This window comes from Pseudophryne corroboree, chromosome 5, assembly GCF_028390025.1.
Source record: "Pseudophryne corroboree isolate aPseCor3 chromosome 5, aPseCor3.hap2, whole genome shotgun sequence".
Classification (NCBI taxonomy): domain Eukaryota; kingdom Metazoa; phylum Chordata; class Amphibia; order Anura; family Myobatrachidae; genus Pseudophryne; species Pseudophryne corroboree.
The window spans coordinates 162,888,454-162,909,628 of NC_086448.1; the positions used below are offsets into that span (position 1 = coordinate 162,888,454).

The window sequence follows — 21,175 nt, forward strand, 5'->3', positions numbered from 1 at the left end:
TAAGACGGATACGTTGTTTGTTCTCTATGATGCTGCCAGGATGGGTTGGCCAGCTTCTAAGCAGACATTATCCAGATGGATAAAACTGACCATACGTCAGGCTTACTTCATGCTAGGTTGCAGCCGCCTACATCAGTAACAGCTCATTCCACACGTTCTGTGGGAGCTTCATGGACAGCTGGTCGTGGGGCTTCTACGACGCAGCTTTGCCGTGCGGCTACATGGTCATCAGTGCACACGTTTGTGCGCTTTTACAAGTTTGATACGTTTGCGGCATCAGCATCTAGCTTTGGCCACCTAGTGTTACAGGTGCCAAACAGCTCTCCCGCCCACGGGGGAAGCTTTAGTACGTCCCAAGAGTACTCCAGTGACCCCTAGTGGATGAAAAAGAAAATAGGATTTTGGTACTTACCAGGTAAATCCTTTTCTTTGAATCCATAGGGGGCACTGGACGCCCATTCAGAGCAGTTTTACCAGGTTTGTGGTAAGTTCAGGGGATCTTATGGTAACACACTCTCACCGACGGGTTCAAATTATCAAGTTCTATCGGTTATGGTGTCAACTGTTTAGTTGTCAGTAACGTTATGTGTCAACTTTATTGTTGTCCGTTATGTTATATGTAATTCTCCATTGTCAACCTCTCTATAGTTCCTGTTCGGCTCAGTAAAAAACACTGAGGTACTCTGGGATATGGAGGGGTGGAGAGTTCTAAATTTAAATATTCAGTGCCCTGTTCCTGCGGAAGCCGTCCATATCCCAAAAGTACTCCAGTGCCCCCTATGGATTCAAAGAAAAGGATTTACCTGGTAAGTACCAAAATCCTATTTTTAGCTCAGTAACGTTTAAAAAAAAAAAAAAAAAAAGTTGCAGTGAGTCTGAGGCACTAATAACGCATGTTAACGGCTAGTCACTGGCTTGCCAGGGGAGTAATAGAATAGGGGCACTGCTTTGGTGTAATGTGTATAATGGGTACTAATGTGGAGTAATGTGTATAAGGGGTTCTACTGTAGCCGTAACATGTATAATAGGGTACTACTGTGGTGTAACATGTATACTATTACAATATACTGGCAATTACCCAGTTAGGATTTATGATAATAAAATAAATAAATGAATAAAAAAAAAAAAATTCAAACAGGGATTGATGTGGGAGGGAGGTGTTTAATTACTGCCTCGCCCCGGGTGACAAAAATCCTAGTTTTGGCCCTGTCCTAGGGGTATGTAATGCCCATGTGAGGCCTGTGGTGTACTGGTGTGTGCACATAGAGCCCTTTGCTGCGAGAACAGACTGTTCACATGTGTGTGTATAGTAAGATGGACTAGGACTAATCTGTTTGTTACATAAAGAACACGAAGAGCTTAGTGGACCTCCCAAAGGCAGTACACTTGTGTCTCAAGAAATCCAAAAGGTTGCGTGAGCAGACTCCCAAAATGTGTTTTTTAAAAGGCAAAAGCTAAGATAGTCTACTTTGCATGTAAAGACTAAATCGCATTGGAGTTTGATTGCCAAAAACAGATTTAAGAATATCTAAAAGGCTGTTGAAAATGATTATAGTATGAAGTTTGAGGGGCTGGACTATCTTCCTCGAGAGCCAGGAAGAGGTTTCATAAATTGAGATCTATATTAAATGTCCTGGAAATGGGAAAAAATAAAAAAAATAAAATAAAAAAAAGTTCTGGCACGTGGATTTTTCAAACCACAAATCTAAATATGCGAGACAGACATTGCTGCAGTGTCACCGCTGATGATTTAATCCGCTGGACTGATTTCTGTCGACTGCTGCTTCCAGTTTGTAGCAGTGTGGCTACTCCACAGCCCAGTGACCAGTGTACAAGATCAAGTATATTGGAGATATTCTTAAAAAAATTTTATTTGACCACTTTTACTGCCCACATGTGCTGCAATATCACAGGCGATGTCGGTCAGCTATTTCAATATGTCAGCAAGTGTGGCTCAAACTACGACCATATAGATTAAAATCATCGGATAGATTATCAGCCTGTGTTTTGCATCTTCGAAGCACGTAAGTAGACCTCATTGACACAAGATTTATGTAGCGTCTTGTTTAGAGGCTGGAACTCGCCTTTTTTTGTCCTCTGATCCTATCCAAGTAGCGGGTATACGGCTAGCCTTATGAAGTGTCTGTCACTTGTAACACCAGAAGAACATAAAAGGGGAAATTCAATTAGCTGCAGGTTGTACTGCATGGCCTCTGCTTCTGGGTGAAGTGTCCAGAGCTATTCAATTATACCCCTTTTACACTGACAATTTTATCCCGGGATTTTGCACGTGAACGCGCATCATCCCGGGATTTTTGTAAAAGGGTACACTTAAAATTTCCCGGGACGGGCATCCCGGGATTTCAACCCAGGTCTCGACCAGGGTTGAATCCGGGACCATCCCGGGAAGCTGTGCAGTGTGAACGGGTATACCAGGTCAAGGCGACCCGGCACCCATTCTCTGCATAGGAGGAGGCGGTGCTTTGAGAAGATTATCTCCAAGCACCGCCTCTGGTAGAGTCAGCGGTGACGTCACCAACCCGGCAATATGCCGGGTCGGTGACGCTAATGTAAAAGGGTCATTCCCAGGAATGTGTCAAGGGAAATATCCCGGGACACATTCCCGGGAATGACCCGAGCCTGCGAATGTAAAAGGGGTATTAGAGGCCCGCTATCAAACCAGGACTATCAATGATGCAGTTATTAATGCAGGTATTTGCTCACACCTCTGGATGGTGCTAACAAACTTTGCGTTAAGTGATGTCTTGGAGCTAGTCATGAGTTGATCACTGTACTCTAATTGAATAGCCCTGACACATTACTCTGAGCATTGGCCATTGTGGTACAAACCGCTGTTAAATAAATCCCTCCCCTCTTCCCCTGTAGTCAGGGATATGACCTGTGATGGAGTGACCAATACGGACACATTGTCACCACCTACACTATCAGCCCCAGTATCTCCCTAAATATGTCCAACTGTGTGGCCAGGTAGATGGCTGGTCTTCACCCTGTTGTCATAATGATGGCCCTGTTTTTATCTGGAGGCTGGGACTGTGGTCTCATCTGCCCGATTAGTAATTTGGCTCTACATAGAGTAAATGCTAAGCTAAAACGTGGCAATAAGTGACTCTAGTGCTGCTAACAAGCACAACACCTCTGACTACCTGTGGTATAAGGGAATATCTAATCAAACATATGGCCCCTGAGATCTAGAGTTGTAGTTGCAACTAAATACATTTAGCAAAATATGTTTTAGTGTGTAGCATTTCGGGTAATATTACTGCACTAGTTACCAGCTGTCAAAATGACGTAACAACATGACAGTAATGTCAGCACCAGTGGCTGATCTCGTCCAAAACTACCCGTAAGAAGTGAGGAACAGTGTTTAGCCTTTTATTGTTTAAGATTTATTGTTGAAAAACTAGTTGTTTGCTAACTAAATCCCAGCGAATTTCTTCTGACAGACGAGGCCTCTGATGTAGACACAATGCCATACTTGGAGATTGCAAATCAAACAGGTCGATCCCTCAAAATTCCTAAAGCAGCAAAAAAGGTAAGATACACTGTTTTCATTGATGTTCTTGTCTGTGTTATATCGCTAGTACATTATCTCCTTTTTTTTTAGAATACATAGGGGTCAGTTTTTGGTGAAATATGTATGGAGGGAGGACCTAGCCTGAATTTCCTGGCACTTCATTTTTAACAGTATCAAAAAATAGTTGGGTGCTGCAGTTATTTCTGTGTACTGTCGGTATGTAGCCTGTTCTCAGTGACACCTGTCGGGTCTGATGGTAGAACCAGTAAGCATACAGTGGTCCTACTATCATTAAAGTGCGCACTGTACATTTAGTGCCGTTCTTACATTTGTAAGAGGAAATCCCAGTGGCATCACAGGGAATTCTATGCTTTGTACAAAGGCCCTATTAAGCATGTGGAAGATGCCTCCCATGCGAAAAATGTATAATAGATCTGTGCAAAATGTATCTGTTCGTTATTGCTGGTCTAAAGCTGATAATAGATTATTAAGGCACTGTTTTTTTAACTCCAGTCACCAGGGACCCCTAACAGTGCATGTTAGTTGGGGTACAGGTGTAATCATTATTGGCTGACACATTTTTAGGTGGAGCTACAGATGTGTCCACACATCTAGCCTCCCTGCACATTAAACAGCCCTTCTTAGTGACGCCATGCCGTGGCATGACTTGGTAGCGCCAAGCGTCTTTACATGCAGCTTGTTCCAATTAAAATGTGTATTATTTGCAAAATTATGCACATTAGATGTACAAGCAGCGTATGCTGATTCAAATGATATGCAGCATGCCTTTATTCTGTGTACGGCTTTCTCTGCATACAACATGGTATGTTACAGTGGTTTTCCTAGAAACGTACCATTTTGGATGCAGATGCAGCTGCAGTCGCACACACAATACAGGCATGCCGCATATTATTTCAATCAGCAGAGTCTGCGTGTGCGTTCTATTTACATAGGATGCGATGCGAATAGGACCCATTTTCGGCAAAAAAGGCCCAATGCTAACGGAGTTGTGCGGGACCTGTCAGCTCACTCCTGTGAGGCATCTCTCGCTACGTGGTATATTGAGGCAATATGTATGAGGCCACATCTGTAATTATTGCAGTTGTGGCACTGAAGAGATCTGTAAAACATGCACTGTGCAGGCCCCCATACAGCCGAGCCCTGTTTCCCAGAATTGCAGATCGGCGGCCATCGACGATCAGTCGGGGAATCGGGCAAATTCTTCATTTTAATAATCCCCAAATTGCCAATCGTGACCAGATGCGATCGGGGAATCCAAGATTTGTTTTCATGTTTAATATTCCCAATTCCCCAACCCGGCTGTCAGGGAATCGGAGAATTGCGGAGATATGTCTGTAATGTATGGGGGTCTTTAGGGGACACTGAGGACTTGAGTTGGGAAACACTATGGGCCGGATGTAATGGAGTGTGAGATGGCCGGAGCTCCGAGATTCTGGCCGAACTCGTACGTTTTTCTTTAAAGCAGCAAACGTTTACATAAACCAACCAGATTTTTACTTGTAAATGTTTGCTGCTTTAAAAAAACGTACGAGTTTGACAGGAATCTCGGAGCTCCGCCCATCTCAGGCTAACCTTTGATTTAAATACAAAATTATCCATAAAAAGGGAGAGGAAATAGATCACTACATTGTTCATGTCTCTATAACTATACACTTTGTGTACGTTACAAATCCTAAAAAGAAAAAAAAAGACAAAATAGGGAAAATAAATGAGGTTGTCAGATACTTGCACTTGGCCGTAGTTTATCACATGAAGCTTTGCGCACTGCTGGCCAGCTGATCATGGCTCCCATATTACAAGGTAAGCCGTTTACATATGATATACTCATTAAGCAAATGTTTTGAGAATTTTTATCTGAGGCATAATTACTGACCAACGAAATGGAATAACTCAATGATTTCAATGATCATTGTCAACATGACCTGTTGGTGGCTGTTGATAACTGAAGTTGAGAATTCTGTGTGTGGTTTTGTGTGCACACCCCACTTCCCCCCCCGCCCCCCTCTGTGGTTAGGCTGTTGTATGTTTCACTTGTAGAATATAACCAAAATTATCCCTCATTCACCACATCACAATCATATGGAGCACCAGATGGACGACAGCCAATAGATTGACCATTATATGGTCGACATGCAAATGGTAAACACATAAAGTTTACTTTTTTTTTTTTTTTACTCTAAACCTAACCCTAGCCCTGATTTTTAAACCTAACCCTCCCCCATGGCCTTACTCTAACTCTGACCCTAACCATAAAAAATCCATGAAAATCCACGTGTTGACCTTTTGAACCTGCCAACCTAAGTCCATGGCAACCATTTAACTGTCCATTTGACCCTGTTGACCTTTTGACTGCTGACCATCTGGTGTCGACCTATTGACAGTCAGTCTACTGTATTTACTGTCTATCTTCCATCCAGATACCGTCAGTATGGGGTGCTTACTGTTACTTTATGTGACTGCCTGACCTCTTTAATGACGCTTTGGAAAGTTTGAATCGTTCATTTCTCCCCATATGTCATTGCTGGAATCTGGAAAGCTCCTATCTCAGTAATGTGGGTGATAGTAAGAAATCTCTCCCCAGAGACCCGTCTCTGCAATCTCTGCCCTGTTTTCTTTTCAGCTTGCAACATTTGTTTTTCGCCACATTGTCCTATGTGTAATGATGACTATTTCTGACTGTTCCGTTGCTTGAATTCTTGTATCCAGGCCCTCATGCTGGCTATGGGCTATCATGAACGGGGAAGAGCATTCCTGAAGAGAACAGAGTATGCTTTAGCACTGCAGTTCTTGTTGGATGCAGACAAGCACTTCTGGTAAGAGCTGATTCATCCTTATCTGTATACAAGGTTACAAGGTCTCGCTTTTGTTTTTCCTCAAATTAGTCTGTCCTCATTTCTGAGTTGGAGGGAAAAACATTGCAACATATGCCAGGTCTCACCAAGGGACTGCAAAGGTCAAAGTCTAATGTGCTTTTAGTAGGTCTGCTGATTTCATGTCCCTTCAACTAACATTTGTATCATGTCAAATATATTGCAGTCCGTTTAGTATTCTAATGTTCATTTTAAGGGAATTGGGAGTTTGTTTCCTCATCCCATCCGACAAGGAGTTGAGCCATCTTCCCTGGAAGATCTTTATTAAGAAAGCCCTCCCTTCTCCCAGTACTGCCATGCAGCATTCTATTTACTACAGCTCATAAATACTTTACAGGTTTGGTAAATGAATTCTTGCTGCATTTCACAAACAGCAGGATAATATCCTTTTTAATTATTTGCTGCTTGTAAATGATTTATTGGAGCAGCAATCTATTCAACAGGGGTGGAACTACTGCAGGTGCATCTCCCCGTCACCCTCTGCCTGTCATCCTCTGTTTCTGCCTGTCATCCTCTACCTCTATCCGTCACCCTCTGCCTGTCATACTCTGTTTCTACCTGTCATCCTCTACCTCTCCCCGTCATCCTCTACCTCTCCCCGTCACCCTCTGCCTGTCATCCTCTGTTTCTGCCTGTCATCCTCTACCCGTCACCCTCCGCCTGTCATCCTCTGTTTCTACCTGTCATCCTCTACCTCTCCCCGTCACCCTCTGCCTCTCCCCGTCACCCTCTGCCTCTCCCCGTCACCCTCTGCCTGTCATCCTCTGTTTCTGCCTGTCATCCTCTACCTCTCCACGTCACTCTCTGCCTGTCCTCCTCTGTTTTTGCCTGTCATCCTCTACCTCGCCCTGTCACTCTCTGCCTGTCATCCTCTACCTCGCCCTGTCACTCTCTGCCTGTCATCCTCTACGTCTCCGCGTCTCCCTCTGCCTGTCATCCTTTGTTTCTGCCTGTCATCCTCTACCTCTCCACGTCAATCTCTGCTCATCATCCTCTGTTTCTGCGCATCATCCTCTATTTCTGTGCATCATCCTCTACCTCTCCCAATCACCCTTTGTCTCTCTCAAGTCACCCTATGCCAGCAGACCTATCTGTGGAGCTTCTAAGCAGAGTTGCTGACATCAGACACTGGCCTGAATATTATAAGACACTAGGATGCTGTCTCTATTGTTTGACAGTCACATGGCGCACGATCGCGTACCATATTACGAACTCAGCTTGGGGCCTGGAAGGGAGGGTCCCAAAGCATATTTTGGGCCCACCACTCGCAAGTTCCAACTCTGCTGTTCAATCTAAGATTTTAACTCTGCTTTGTTGGGTGCATGATGCTTTGGTACCTGGAAGAAGGAATGGGACTATTGTAGGGTTTTTGGAGACTCTAGCCATACTACAGTGTTTATCTTGATGGAGCTGGGGAGTCAGCAGCTGCAGACTATATTGGCCTGAAAAGGTGGAGAAAGGGTTGGAAGAGAATGGGTCACTATATGGATACTATACAGGGTTTCCTAGCACTGCAAAAAAAAAAAAAAAAAAGCTTCATTAATGGCTGCATTGGGTTATATTCTGTAAATATGAATGTAGACACAGGGGTTGTGAAATATGGAAAGTATCCATCAGTGGTATTGTCCTCCTGAAAAGTGTACGATAGCTGTTATTATAGGAGTTTGATTATTACCCCGCTCCCAGTAGTAGTGGCTGTTGTCTGAGTTCAGTGTGGGAAGATTTGCGTTCACTATTTTCTGTAGCGATAGATAATTCGAGTGCAACCAGTAGGAAGCGAGCTGCATAGCCACCTCCTCTCATAGACGGCACACACATTCCAGGCATTAGAAACAAAGAATAATGTTATATTTTTTCTGTTGTGTCATCTTTTCCAGTGAGTGTGGAACAGAGCTAATAGACTCTGTGGATAATTATGCTGTCCTGCAGCTTGACATTGTGTGGTGCTACTTCCGCTTGGGTCAGTTAGACTGCTTGGACGATGCAGACTCAAAGCTAAACATGTCCCAAAGGTGCTTCAACAAATGCTATGGAGAAAACCACGAGAGGCTGGTCCACATAAAAGTATGTTGTCTCTCTTTACTCTTTCACAATGACATCAAAACTAGCTGTCCAATGACTGACGGGTATGGGTCATTAGGGCGACAAGATTTAGGTAGACAGTCATTAGGTCGACCACTATTGGTCGACATGGTTAACAGGTCGACATGGTCATTGGGTCGGTATGAACAAGGTCAACATGACGTCTAAAAAGTTCAAAAAATAAAAATTGTAAAAAAACTCATGTCACCCTTTTTCCATATCTTGTTCATGTCGACCTAATGACCATGTCGACCCAATGCATGTCAACCAATAGTGGTCGACCTAATGACCGTAAGCCATGACTAACAGACTCTTCTCAGCTAGAGCCCACATTGTTCTAGCAGATAAATAAGACAGCGAGTTGGGTACTTAATCCCGGCAGTACTAATCCCGATGGTCAGGATGCTGACAGCAGCATCCCGACGGTGAGAATCCAGATGTATCTCGGTAGGTATTTTGACCCTACCTCTAACCTACCCCTCCCGCAGCCTAACCCTATCCCCAGTACTTACCGTCAGAATCTGTTGGGATTCCGCTGTCGTTCTTCTCTCTGACAACATTGAAACATCATTTTCCCATCCACTGTACATTTTCTTTAGACATTATATTAAATACTTTGAAAGCAAGCCATTTATATTAGAGCTTTTATATGCAAAAAAAACGTGCTTTGACCTGAATATGTTGTGCAGTTACTAATGTTCATCCTTCTTTCCACATTAGGGGCTAGTCGAACATGTAACTGAACACCTTGGTAAAACCATGTTGCACTGCAGGTGGGGCAGATGTAAAATGTGCGGGGAAGGGTGTGTCCAAACGCTAATCTAAATTGCAGTGTCAAAATAAAGCTGTCTAGCATTTGTGGGTACATGCAATAGCAGCCCGTATTTCTGCAGCGGGGTACACTGGGATTCCACAGGGAATACATCGGGGTGTAGAGTTGGAGCTTTATCCGAGGCACCAACAGGCTAAAGCTTTGACTGTTCCCAGTATGCACTGCACTGCCCCCTCTATAACCCCGCCTCCAGGCACTGGAGCTCAGTTTGTAAGTTGGTTCCTGCAGAGCTGGTCACTTAACTGGTGGGGCTGTGCTAGGCAGTCCTGAAAAGAGCTTTTCTCTGACGTCCTAGTGGATGCTGGGACTTCCGTAAGGACCATGGGGAATAGCGGCTCCGCAGGAGACTGGGCACAAAAGTAAAAGCTTTAGACTAGCTGGTGTGCACTGGCTCCTCCCCCTATGACCCTCCTCCAAGCCTCAGTTAGATTTTTGTGCCCGAACGAGAAGGGTGCAGGCTAGGTGGCTCTCCTGAGCTGCTTAGAAGTAAAAGTTTAAATAGGTTTTTTATTTTCAGTGAGTCCTGCTGGCAACAGGCTCACTGCATCGTGGGACTAAGGGGAGAAGAAGCGAACTCACCTGCGTGCAGAGTGGATTGGGCTTCTTGGCTACTGGACATTAGCTCCAGAGGGACGATCACAGGTTCAGCCTGGATGGGTCCCGGAGCCGCGCCGCCGGCCCCCTTACAGAGCCAGAAGAGCGAAGAGGTCCGGAGAAAGCGGCGGCAGAAGACGTTCCTTTCTTCAAATAAGGTAGCGCACAGCACTGCAGCTGTGCGCCATTGCTCTCAGCACACTTCACACTCCGGTCACTGAGGGTGCAGGGCGCTGGGGGGGAGCGCCCTGAGACGCAATAAAACACTATAAAAACCTTATATGGCTAAAGAAATGCATCACATATAGCTCCTGGGCTATATGGATGCATTTAACCCCTGCCAGTTTTCCAGAAAAAAGCGGGAGAAAAGGCCGCCGTGAAGGGGGCGGAGCCTTTCTCCTCAGCACACAAGCGCCATTTTCTTTCACAGCTTCGCTGGAAGGACGGCTCCCTGACTCTCCCCTGCAGTCCTGCTACAAGAATCAGGGTAAAACAAGAGAGGGGGGGGCACTATTGGCAGCAAATATAAAACAGCAGCTATAAAGGGAGAAACACTTATATAAGGTTATCCCTGTATATATATATAGCGCTCTGGTGTGTGCTGGCAAACTCTCCCTCTGTCTCCCCAAAGGGGTCGTGGGGTCCTGTCCTCTATCAGAGCATTCCCTGTGTGTGTGCTGTGTGTCGGTATGTTTGTGTCGACATGTATGAGGAGAAAAATGATGTGGAGACGGAGCAGAGTGTCTGTAACAGTGATGTCACCCCCTAGGGGGTCGACACCTGAGTGGATGTACTGTTGAAAATTACGTGACAGTGTCAGCTCTGTATAACAAAAACAGTGGTTGACATGAGACAGCCGGCTACTCAGCTTGTGCCTGTCCAGACGTCTCATAGGCCGTCAGGGGCTCTAAAGCGCCTGTTACCTCAGACGCCGACACGGATACTGACTCCTGTGTCGACGGTGAAGAGACAACCGTGATTTCCAGTAGGGCCACACGTTACATTATTGAGAAAATGGAAAATGTTTTATACATTTCTGATAATACGAGTACCACCAAAAAGGGGTATTATGTTCGGTGAGGGAAAAACTACCTGTAGTTTTCCTGAATCTGAGAAATAAAATGAGGTGTGTGATGATGCGTGGGTTTCCCCCCGATAACAATTGATAATTTCTTAAAAAGTATTGGCTGTATACCCTTTCCCGCCAGAGGTTAGGGTGCGTTGGGAAACACCCCCTAGGGGGGATAAGGCGCTCACACGCTTGTAAGAACAAGGGCTCTACCCTCTCATGAGATGGCCGCCCTTAAGGATCCTGCTGATAGAAAGCAGGAGAGTATCCAAAGATGTATTCACACACATACTGGTGTTATACTGCGACCAGCAATCGCCTCAGCCTGGAGGTGCAGTGCTGGGTTGGCATGGTCGGATTCCCTGACTGGAAATATTGATATCCTAGATAAGGATAGTATATTATTGCCTATAGAGCATTTAAAAGATGCATTTCTATATATGCATGATGCACAGCGGAATATTTGCCGACTGGCATCAAGTATAAGTGCGTTGTCCAATTCTACCAGTAAAATGGTCAGGTGATGCAGATTCCAAACGGCATTTGGAAGTATTGCCTTTGAAAGGGGACATTTGGGGTCGGTCTTTTAGACCTGGTGGCCACGGCAACAACTGGGAAATCCACGTTGTACCCCAGGTCGCCTCTCAAAATAAGACGCCGTATTATCAGGCGCAGTCCTTTGTTGGCAAGCGGACAAAAGGTTCCTCTTTTCTGCTCGTGACAGAGGGAGAGGAAAAAGGCTGAAGAGATTAGCCAGTTCCCAGGAACAGAAACCCTTTCCCGCCTCTGCCAAGCCCTCAGTATGACGCTAGGGCCTTACAAGCTCAGGCACGGTGGGGGCCCGTTCTCAATGAATTTCAGTGCGCAGTGGGCTCACTCGCAAGTAGACCCCTGGATCCTTCAGGTAATATCTCAGGGGTACATATTGGAATTCGAGACGTCTCCCCCTCGCCGTTTCCAAAAGTTGGCTTTACCGACGTCTCCCTCTGACAGGGAGGCAGTTTTAGAAGCCATTCACAAGCTGTATTCCCAGCAGGTGATAATCAAGGTACCCCTCCTGCAACAGGGAACGGGGTATTATTCCACACTATTGTGGTACCGAAGCCAGACGGCTCGGTGAGACCGATTCTAAATCTAAAATCAAAAATCTTTGAACACTTACATACAGAGGTTCAAATTCAAGATTGAGTCACTCAGAGCAGTGATTGCGAACCTGGAAGAAGGGGACTACATGATGTCTCGGGACATCAAGGATGCTTACCTTCATGTCAAAATTTACCCTTCTCACCAAGGGTACCTCAGGTTATGGTACAGAACTGTCACTATCAGTTCAGACGCTGCCGTAGGGATGGTCCACGGCACCCCGGGTCTTTACCAAGGTAATGGCCGAAATGATATCCCTTCGAAGGAAGGGAATTTTTAGTTATCCCTTACTTGGACGATTCCCTGATAAGGGTAAGATCCAGGGAACAGTTGGAAGTCGGTGTAGCACTATCTCAGGTAGTGTTGCGGCAGCACGATTGGATTCTCAATATTCCAAAATCGCAGCTGGTTCCGACGACTTCTCTTCTGTTTCCTAGGGATGATCCTGGACACAGTCCAGAAAAAAGGTGTTATGCTCAGTTTGTAAGTTGGTTCCTGCAGAGCTGGTCACTTAACTGGTGGGGCTGTGCTAGGCAGTCCTGAAAAGAGCTTTTTAAGAAGCTTTAATCCTCTGTTTGTGTCCTGTATTTACTGTCACATAAATGAGGGGGTTATTTGCAGGTTTTGTGTTTGTCTGGCTATATTGTACTGTTACGCTCTAAGGCTACATCCCCTATTATGTCTGCCACACAAGGCGGGAAATCCGCGGACGCTTCTGCATCATGCAGTGCTGGCACCAAGGATTTACCTGAGGGGGAAGTTTTAGCTGATGGTTCTAGCACTGGGTGCCATACATCTCCCAGTCAGCCCGCAGCACCTGTGGCCGATCAGGAACCTGTGGCAGCGTTCTCAAATATGCTGAATACGCTTTGACACATCTTACGACCCCTGTGGGACCTCCTGTGCCATTGCAGCCACATATTGTCCCTGTAGTTAATCCGCCCTGGGCGGACACTCTGTCTACCCAGTTACAACAATTAAATCAATCTTTGGTTAGACAAAAGTCTACCCCACGCTCCTCTGGAGTCAAGGGGTCATCTAAGCGGGCCATTTCTTCCTCACAATCCACTAATCTTTCAGATAATTCTTCTGATGAGGATGGGGAATATATTGATCCGTCAGACACTGATACAGTCACTTCTGATGAGGACTCTACAACCTAGGTTGATATTCCTGACCTAGTGGAGGCTATTAAGCTGATTCTCCAAATTGATAATGAGATCGATCCCACTACTGCATCTAAGAAACCTGATGAGTTCAATATTCTGACCATTTAATGGACATATGTCAGGAATCCTGGTCGTCTCCAGGAAAGAAATTTTCTCTGTCTAAAAAGATGCTAGCTCGTTATCCTATCCCTGCAGAGTTGAGTAACAAGTGGGAAGCTCCACCGCCGGTGGACTCTCATGTCCGCCGTCTTGTGGTGTCATCTAGACTGCCTATCACCTCACTGAAGGAACCGACAGATAAGCGTGAGGAGGGATGCCTGAAGTCTATTTACTCTCTTATCGGTGCTGTACATAGACCCACTATAGCAGCCTCCTGGGCTGCGAAAGGAATTGAAGCATGGCTTCAGGTAATTGAGGATTAGCTGTCTCAGGATATTTCTGACACTGCCAGACAGCATCTGTCTCATATTACCACAGCCTCCCACTATATTCAGGAGGCGGCCTCTGAGGCAAGTGTAATGGCAGCCAAGGCGTCTACTACGTCTATACTGGCTCGCCGAATTCTGTGATTGAGGTCCTGGAAAGTGGACCTAGTCTCCAAAAAGACCTTGGAGGTGCTCCCTTTTAAGGGAGACATCCTTTTTGGGGAGGATCTGAATAAGATTGTGACTGACTTGGCAACTGCTAAGACTGCGTTTCTTCCAAGTACTAATCCTTCTGCACCGAAGGCAAAGAGTACCACTTTTCGTTCCTTTCGACCTCCAGGGAAGGCAAAGGGTCAGGCATACCCAAGACAGGCTCGTACTTCCAAATCCACTGAGCCCCCAAACCTAAACAATCCTGGGCCGCCCGTCAGCCTGCTTCCAAACAATACAAGCCTGCTGAATGACGGGGCGGGCCTCCCCCTGGGCGACCCCAGGGTGGGAGGCCGACTTCTGCAGTTCGCCCAGGTCTGGTTAAAAACCACTTCGGACGCCTGGGTGCGGAAAGTTGTGTCTTACAGGTACGCAATCTCTTTCAAGAGACATCCCCCTTGCCAGTTCTGCTCGACGGTTATCCCTTCGGATCCATTGAAAGAGCAAGCTGTACACTTGGTTGTGCAATCTCTCCTGGACACAGAAGTAGTAGTGCCGGTACCTCTGTCCCAGACAGGCAGGGATACTATTCGACCTTGTTTCTAGATCCAAAGCCAAATGGGTCCTTCCGGCCTATACTCAACCTCAAAACATTGAACAAATTTGTGAGTGTCCGCACGTTTTCTGTATGGAAACTCTGCGCTCTATTGTACTGGCCATGGAACACGACGACTATATGGTATCCCTGTACATACAGGATGCTTACCTGCATATACCTATTGCCGTATCGCATCAACAGTATCTGCGGTTTGCTATTGGCAAACTTCATTATCAGTTCCAGGCTCTGCCATTTGGACTGGCCACGGCCCCTCGGATTTTCACCAAGGTCATGGCCGTGATGACGGCCCTTCTCCGCCGTCAGGGAATCAGGATCCTGCCGCATCTGGACGACTTGCTGATCCTGGCGAACTACCAAGATGTTCTCCTCAGTCATCTGGAACGGACGGTCCAATTCCTACAAGCCCACGGGTGGCTCATCAACTGGAAAAAGTCCTCGCTGGTCCCTGCTCGGAACATGGTGCACCTGGGGGCACTGCTGGACACACACAGCCAGAGATTGTTTCTGTCTCCAGAGAAAGTCCTGAATCTTCTGGACAGATTCAGATACTTCCTCTCTCGCCCAAGAGCGTCGATACACTCGGCGATGCAAGTACTAGGCCTCACGGTGTTGGCTTTCGACATGGTAGAGTACGCTCAATTTCATTCCCGCCCTCTGCAACAGTTAATCCTTTCCAAGTGGGACGGCCTGCCCCATCGGATCAGGTCTCAAATGATCTCCTTGACTCTTGAGGTTCGTCTGTCACTGAGCTGGTGGCTACAGGGCCAACAGTTGAGCAGGGGCCGTCCCTTCTGGATCTTCATCTGGGTCCTCCTGTCAACGGATGCCAGCCTGTGGGGTTGGGGTGTGGTGTTGGAGTAATACTCTCTCCAGGGTCGGTGGACCAGGGAGGAATCTCTCCTCCCAATAAACATTTTGGAATTGCAGGCAGTGTTCAATGTGTTGACACTTGCCCTGCCTTTGGAACAGAACAGGCCTGTTCAAGTACAATCAGACAACGCCGCCACGGTGGCGTACATAAATCATCAATGCGGCACTCGACTCGAAGCTGCATGGCATTGCTGGAAGTATCAAAAATCCTCCGTTGAGCGGAACGCCATCTTCCAGCAAGGGGGGTAATGCTGAGTTGATCGCAGCAGGAACTTTGTTAGCAGTTGGGCAAAACCATGTGCACTGCAGGGGAGGCAGATATAACATGTGCAGAGAGAGATAGATTTGGGTGTGGTGAGTTCAATCTGCAATCTAAATTGCAGTGTACAAATAAAGCAGCCAGTATTTACCCTGCACAGAAACAAAATAACCCACCCAAATCTTACTCTCTCTGCAAATGTTATATCTGCCCCCCCCCACCCACCCCTGCAGTGCACATGGTTTTGCCCAACTGCTAAAAAATTTCCTGCTGTGATCAACTTGGAATTACCCCCAATATCGGCAGTGTTCATTCCCGGAGTCCTCAACTGGGAAGCGGATTTCCTCAGTCGTCAGGACTTTCATGCCGGAGAGTGGAGTCTTCATCTGAAAGTTTTTCAATTCCTAGTGGACAAGTGGGGCCTACCAGATGTAGACCTGATGGCGTCTCGACACAATCACAAGGTTTCGGTCTGCGGATCAAGGACAAGGGATCCTCAGGCAACGTTCGTGGACGCACTGGCAATTCCATGGAATTTTCGGCTGCCATACGTGTTCCGTCCAGTGTCACTCCTGCTCAGGGTACTACGGAAGTTCAAGCAAGAAAGAGGAGTACTACTTCTAGTCGCTTCAGCGTGGCCCAGACTGCATTGGTTCTCAGACCTGCAAGGCCTATCGATAGAGCGTCCTCTTCTACTTCCTCAACACCCAGACCTCCTCGTTCAGGGCCCTTGTGTCTACCCGGACCTGCCCAGACTGGCCTTGACGGCGTGGGTTTTGAAGCTTCACTCCTGAGGGCCAAAGGATTCTCAGAGGCGGTTATTCAAACTTTGTTTAAGGCCCGCAAACCAGCTTCTGCACGGATTTATTACAGGATCTGGAACTCTTACTTCACATGGTTATGATGCCTATTCGTTCAGAACTTCCAGGCTTTTGGCTTTTCTGCAACAAGGCCTAGATTTAGGCCTTCGTCTGGCCTCACTGAAGGTTCATATATCTGCCTTGTCGGTGTGGTTTCAGAGAAAAATTGCGTATATTCCTGATGTTCATACTTTCACTCAGGGTGTTTTACGGATTCAGCCTCCCTATGTCCCTCCCGTGGCTCCATGGGATCTGTCTGTTGTCTTAAATGCCCTACAAGAATCTCCATTTGAACCTCTTGAGTCTGCGGACCTTAAATGCCTTACGCTTAAGGTCATGTTTCTGCTGGCCATTACCTCTGCTAGGAGGGTGTCGGACTTGGGCGCTTTGTCCTGTCATCCACCCTTTTTGATTTTTCACCTTGACCGAGCAGTTCTTCAAACTCGCCCCGGTTATCTACCTAACGTGGTATCTTCTTTCCATCTTAACCAAGAGATTGTGGTTCCGGCTTTTATCTTTTCTGGTTTGTCTTTCAAAAAACGGTCTTTGGATGTGGTATCTACGTGGAGAGGACTGCCTCTATCCGGAGGTCAGATACCCTTTTTGTACTTTTTGGTTTTCATAGACGTGGCTGGCTTGCGAATAAGCAAACCTTGGCCAGATGGATTAGAATGGTGATTGCACAAGCTTATGCACAGGCTGGACTCCTAGCTCCTGCTGCTATCAAAGCCCATTCTACTCGGTCTGTTGGACCTTCTTGGGCAGCTCGCCGTGGTGCAACCCTTGAACAAATGTGCAAGGCAGCTATGTGGTCCTCAGTGAACACGTTACTAAGGTTCTATGCCTTCGATACTTCCGCCTCCCAGGATGCTTCCTTTGGACGCCGGGTTCTTGTGCCCGCTACAGTGCGTCCCCTCCCATAAGGAACTGCTTTAGGACATCCCCGATGTTATTCCCTGTGGAGCCAGTGTACCTCACTGCAGAAAACGAGATTTATGGTAAGAACTTACCATAGTTAAATCTCTTTCTGCAAGGTACACTGGATTCCATGGGCGCCCACCCTGACGCACTTAGCTTCTTTGGGTTGCATTAGCCTCTGGTCCCTTCTCTTGTCGTGAGAATATGCTTCTATGTGACTAACATCTGCCATCTTTTACCTGCTACTGCATTGGACTGGTTAACGAAACTGAGCTCCGGAGGCGGGGTTATAGGGGATCCGGTCTCTAGGTCGACAATAACTAGGTCAACACTATCTAGGTCGACCACTATTGGTTGACAGTAACTAGGTCGACAGGGTCTCTAGGTCGACGGGGTCTCTATGTTGACATGTCAAAAGGTCGACATGAGGTTTCACTTTTTTTTTTTTTTTTTTTTACCTTTTCATACTTAACGATCCACGTGGACTACCATTGGAACGGTAGGAGCCATGCGAGGGGACACTGTGCACTAATTGGGGTTCCTGGTCACTCTACGAAGAAAATGACACTGAAAAAAAATAAAATAACTCATGTCGACCTTTTGACCTGTCGACCTAGTTACTGTCGACCAATAGTGGTCGACCTACACACTATCTACCTTTCATACCACATCCGGTTATAGAGGAGGCGGTGCAGTGCATCCTGGGAACAGTCAAAGCCCGATGTATTCCCTGTGGAATCCAGTGTACCTCGCAGAAAGAGATTTAACTATGGTAAGTCTACCATAAATCTCCTTTTATCCTGCATGCAAAAACAATAAATGTGTTTGCACTCCTTGCATTACGACATGGTTTGTAAAAGTTAATTTTATTTTTCTTCCACCTCAGAATGAATCAGCCCCCAGTTCTCTCGCCTTGCTCTTTTATGGGCAAATATTGCAAGTAATAAATAGGCCCCTTAGTGCACTGAAGAGAAGACTAATGATTGATATTAATGCCATTGCTTGCCTCTGCTCCTGCACGCATCACTGGGAAACGTGATCCATTGGGAAGGACTATCAATGCATGACTGATTTTTTTTTTTTTTTGTGTGTGTGTTTTTTTTAATTAATACATTACCCATACCTCCCAACATGACCCTCTGCAGGAGGGACAGAATGCTCTGCTCCTGGACTTCCCTCTTAATTTATGATTGCCCTCACCTGTGCTGAAACACCTTTCTTATCCATTAACCTGTTCAATACAGGTGCTGCCAATCACAAATTAAGAGAGAAGTCCAGAAGCAGAGCCTTGTGTCCCTCCTGGAGAGGGTCATGTTGGGAGATATGCATATCTATCTTTGAAATGATCAGACTCGCCCCCCCCCCCCCCCCCCCCTCTTTAAAAAAAAAGTTTGTCCTGCGGCTCCCTTTCCGTCACCGTCACAGTTAACAAATAGTTTCCACGTGTGGGTGGGCAGATCAGACCAGATTTTGGTGATTGCCTAAATCCCCTCTGGCTCAGTTACAGCCTGTTAGCAAATATCACAGAAATAAGCCCTGTGTGCTTTACAGTGACATTTAAACCAACAGGAAACCTGATAGATGCTCACTTAGAAAAATGAGCTACTCATAACCCTCACACACTTGTATATAAGAAAAGTTTCACTAGTTTCTCAGAACTGAGGATATATTTTACCTTGATCTAGAGTCCTATATGGTGTAAGATGGCGGAGATGTGAGCAATATATGGAAGATGTGTCTAAGCTTTGTTTATTACATATGTGTAACCTGGAAGTCAGAGAAGAAGATGGTTTATAGTCAGTGTTTGTGCATGGGTAATCTGGACACACATGATTGCTGGGTGGTACCTGTTCTCATGCATGTCTGTATATTAGAGGCTACAATCATGAGACTTGTTTGCTAAACCCAACGGGGTTATCCTATTAGCCGCAATGTTGCAGTTTGTCAATAAATTATCTCAAATGTGATAACTCGGTATCCTATTATCAGCAATAAGTTATCGCCGAAAAGTCTCCATAGGGTTTATCGCGGATTTCTCTTAACCATCTCAGAGCTGGGGATTAGTAGTGCAAAATCCCTATGTTAAGATAAAAATGTCGGGATTTGGTTCTCAGAACCCCTGGGGGGCACTTAAAAGTTTTAAATTATTTTTAATTAGCCAATAGTGACATGTCATTTTTGGTGTAAAAAATGCAATGATGGAAAGGTGTGAAACAGGTATATTGAGGTGCTTTATGAGTGGGACAAGTGTTTTTAGTCTTGCAGATGGGAGTAATCTGTCCGTTTCCACATGGTTTTTTTTTTAAGTCCCCTAAAATGACCTAAATATATATTGATACCAATTTTTATGTTCCTTAGATTTAATGTGTACACTTATTTTGCTTTCTATAATTTTTCATCATTTAAAAAAAATAAAAAATTACATATAACAGCCATTTGACCCAATTTAATGACACCAGTTAGTTATATTATGCACACTAATAGACTTCTCTAATGTTTTCCAATATTAGTTTGGCATTTTTGGGGCTACGGGCACTTTTCCCCACTTTTTCCTATGTTTTTACCGGCTGGAATTATTGGGCGATTGCCATTCTCGCTGATTTGTAATAGTATAGGTGTGATTAACGGGAGCACACAGGCTGCAATAATCCGATTTTTCGGGAGATAGGTACGATTATATTAGCCGCAATCGCGGATCACGTTATCGCGGCTAATAGTATACCCCACAGTGTTTGTGACATCTGATATAATTGTAATGTGCTTGACCTGTTTGCAGACTATTGACACTATAAGTACTTAGGTCGGTTGTAAGAGTATTCGCGTTCTCCACATTTTTCCAGGATACACATTGCGTCTTCTAATAGCTTTCTTACCGACCTATGGCGCTATACACTATCTACATTTTCTTACCAGGATATTGTTAGGAATATTTTACATGTAGTGCAGGCATGTTACTATCGCTCTCTTACCCTGAGTGTTCCGTAGACTGCACACACTTTCCATAGCAGAATGTTGTGCTGTGCATCATTGGGACTATCTATATTGCTGCGCTGTGTGTGAGTACGGGAAGCAGCACTCTCTTATTGAGGTTGGGCTGTATACTGTGTGCACTTACTTAGTAGCTGATATGGGTTGCATTCATCATGTCTACATTTAAAATGTAAACAGTCGTAATATCGACACTAGAATGTCAACAGTTGCAGTGTCAATGGAACATGTTGACATTCTGCAGAGGCTTCTGGAGGAGGGATAAGGATAGGGGTTAGCGTACTGGAACTCATGGTTCACGGGACCCAGATGACACTGCTGCACTACCCAAGCTGCATGGAGGTAAGTGATCGCAGCACCAACAGGACCCACTGTTTGGTTGACATCCTGAGCATATCGACATGCAAAATATGTCGGTACCGAACCCTCCGGTATGTCTATGGTGTTGCAGTTTGTTCGCTGTCTTTTTCTTCACGAAACACTATCTATATTTCCCATAAAAACAGTCCTACTGTGTTTTAAAGTCCTAAAGGCACCTAGATATTCCAGTTGATTGGGATGCATGTTATCCTAGCAGGAATGGCTAGAGAACTTAATTTAGGAAAATGTGCTAAACCATCTCTACCAGAATCAGATTATCTGGTTTCTTTATTTGGGATGTAGTTATGTCTTATGTCACATTCCTGGCGGCTAAATCCCGCACCCCTTTAAATCCAGACAGTCGGCATGTCGACTAGTAGGGACTATTCCCGCTCGTGGGTGTGTACGACA

The 21,175-nt window shown here is 45.7% G+C and overlaps 1 protein-coding gene across 1 annotated transcript in view; it reads left to right on the forward strand.

Annotated features, from left to right (window-relative positions):
• Positions 1-21,175, forward strand: part of NUB1 (negative regulator of ubiquitin like proteins 1) — a 176,863-nt gene that overhangs the window by 85,392 nt on the left and 70,296 nt on the right. Inside the window, exons 7-9 of the mRNA XM_063921843.1 lie at positions 3,465-3,553; positions 6,263-6,369; positions 8,304-8,490. Coding sequence (XP_063777913.1) covers positions 3,465-3,553; positions 6,263-6,369; positions 8,304-8,490 — 383 coding nt within the window. The remainder of the gene's footprint in view (positions 1-3,464; positions 3,554-6,262; positions 6,370-8,303; positions 8,491-21,175) is intronic.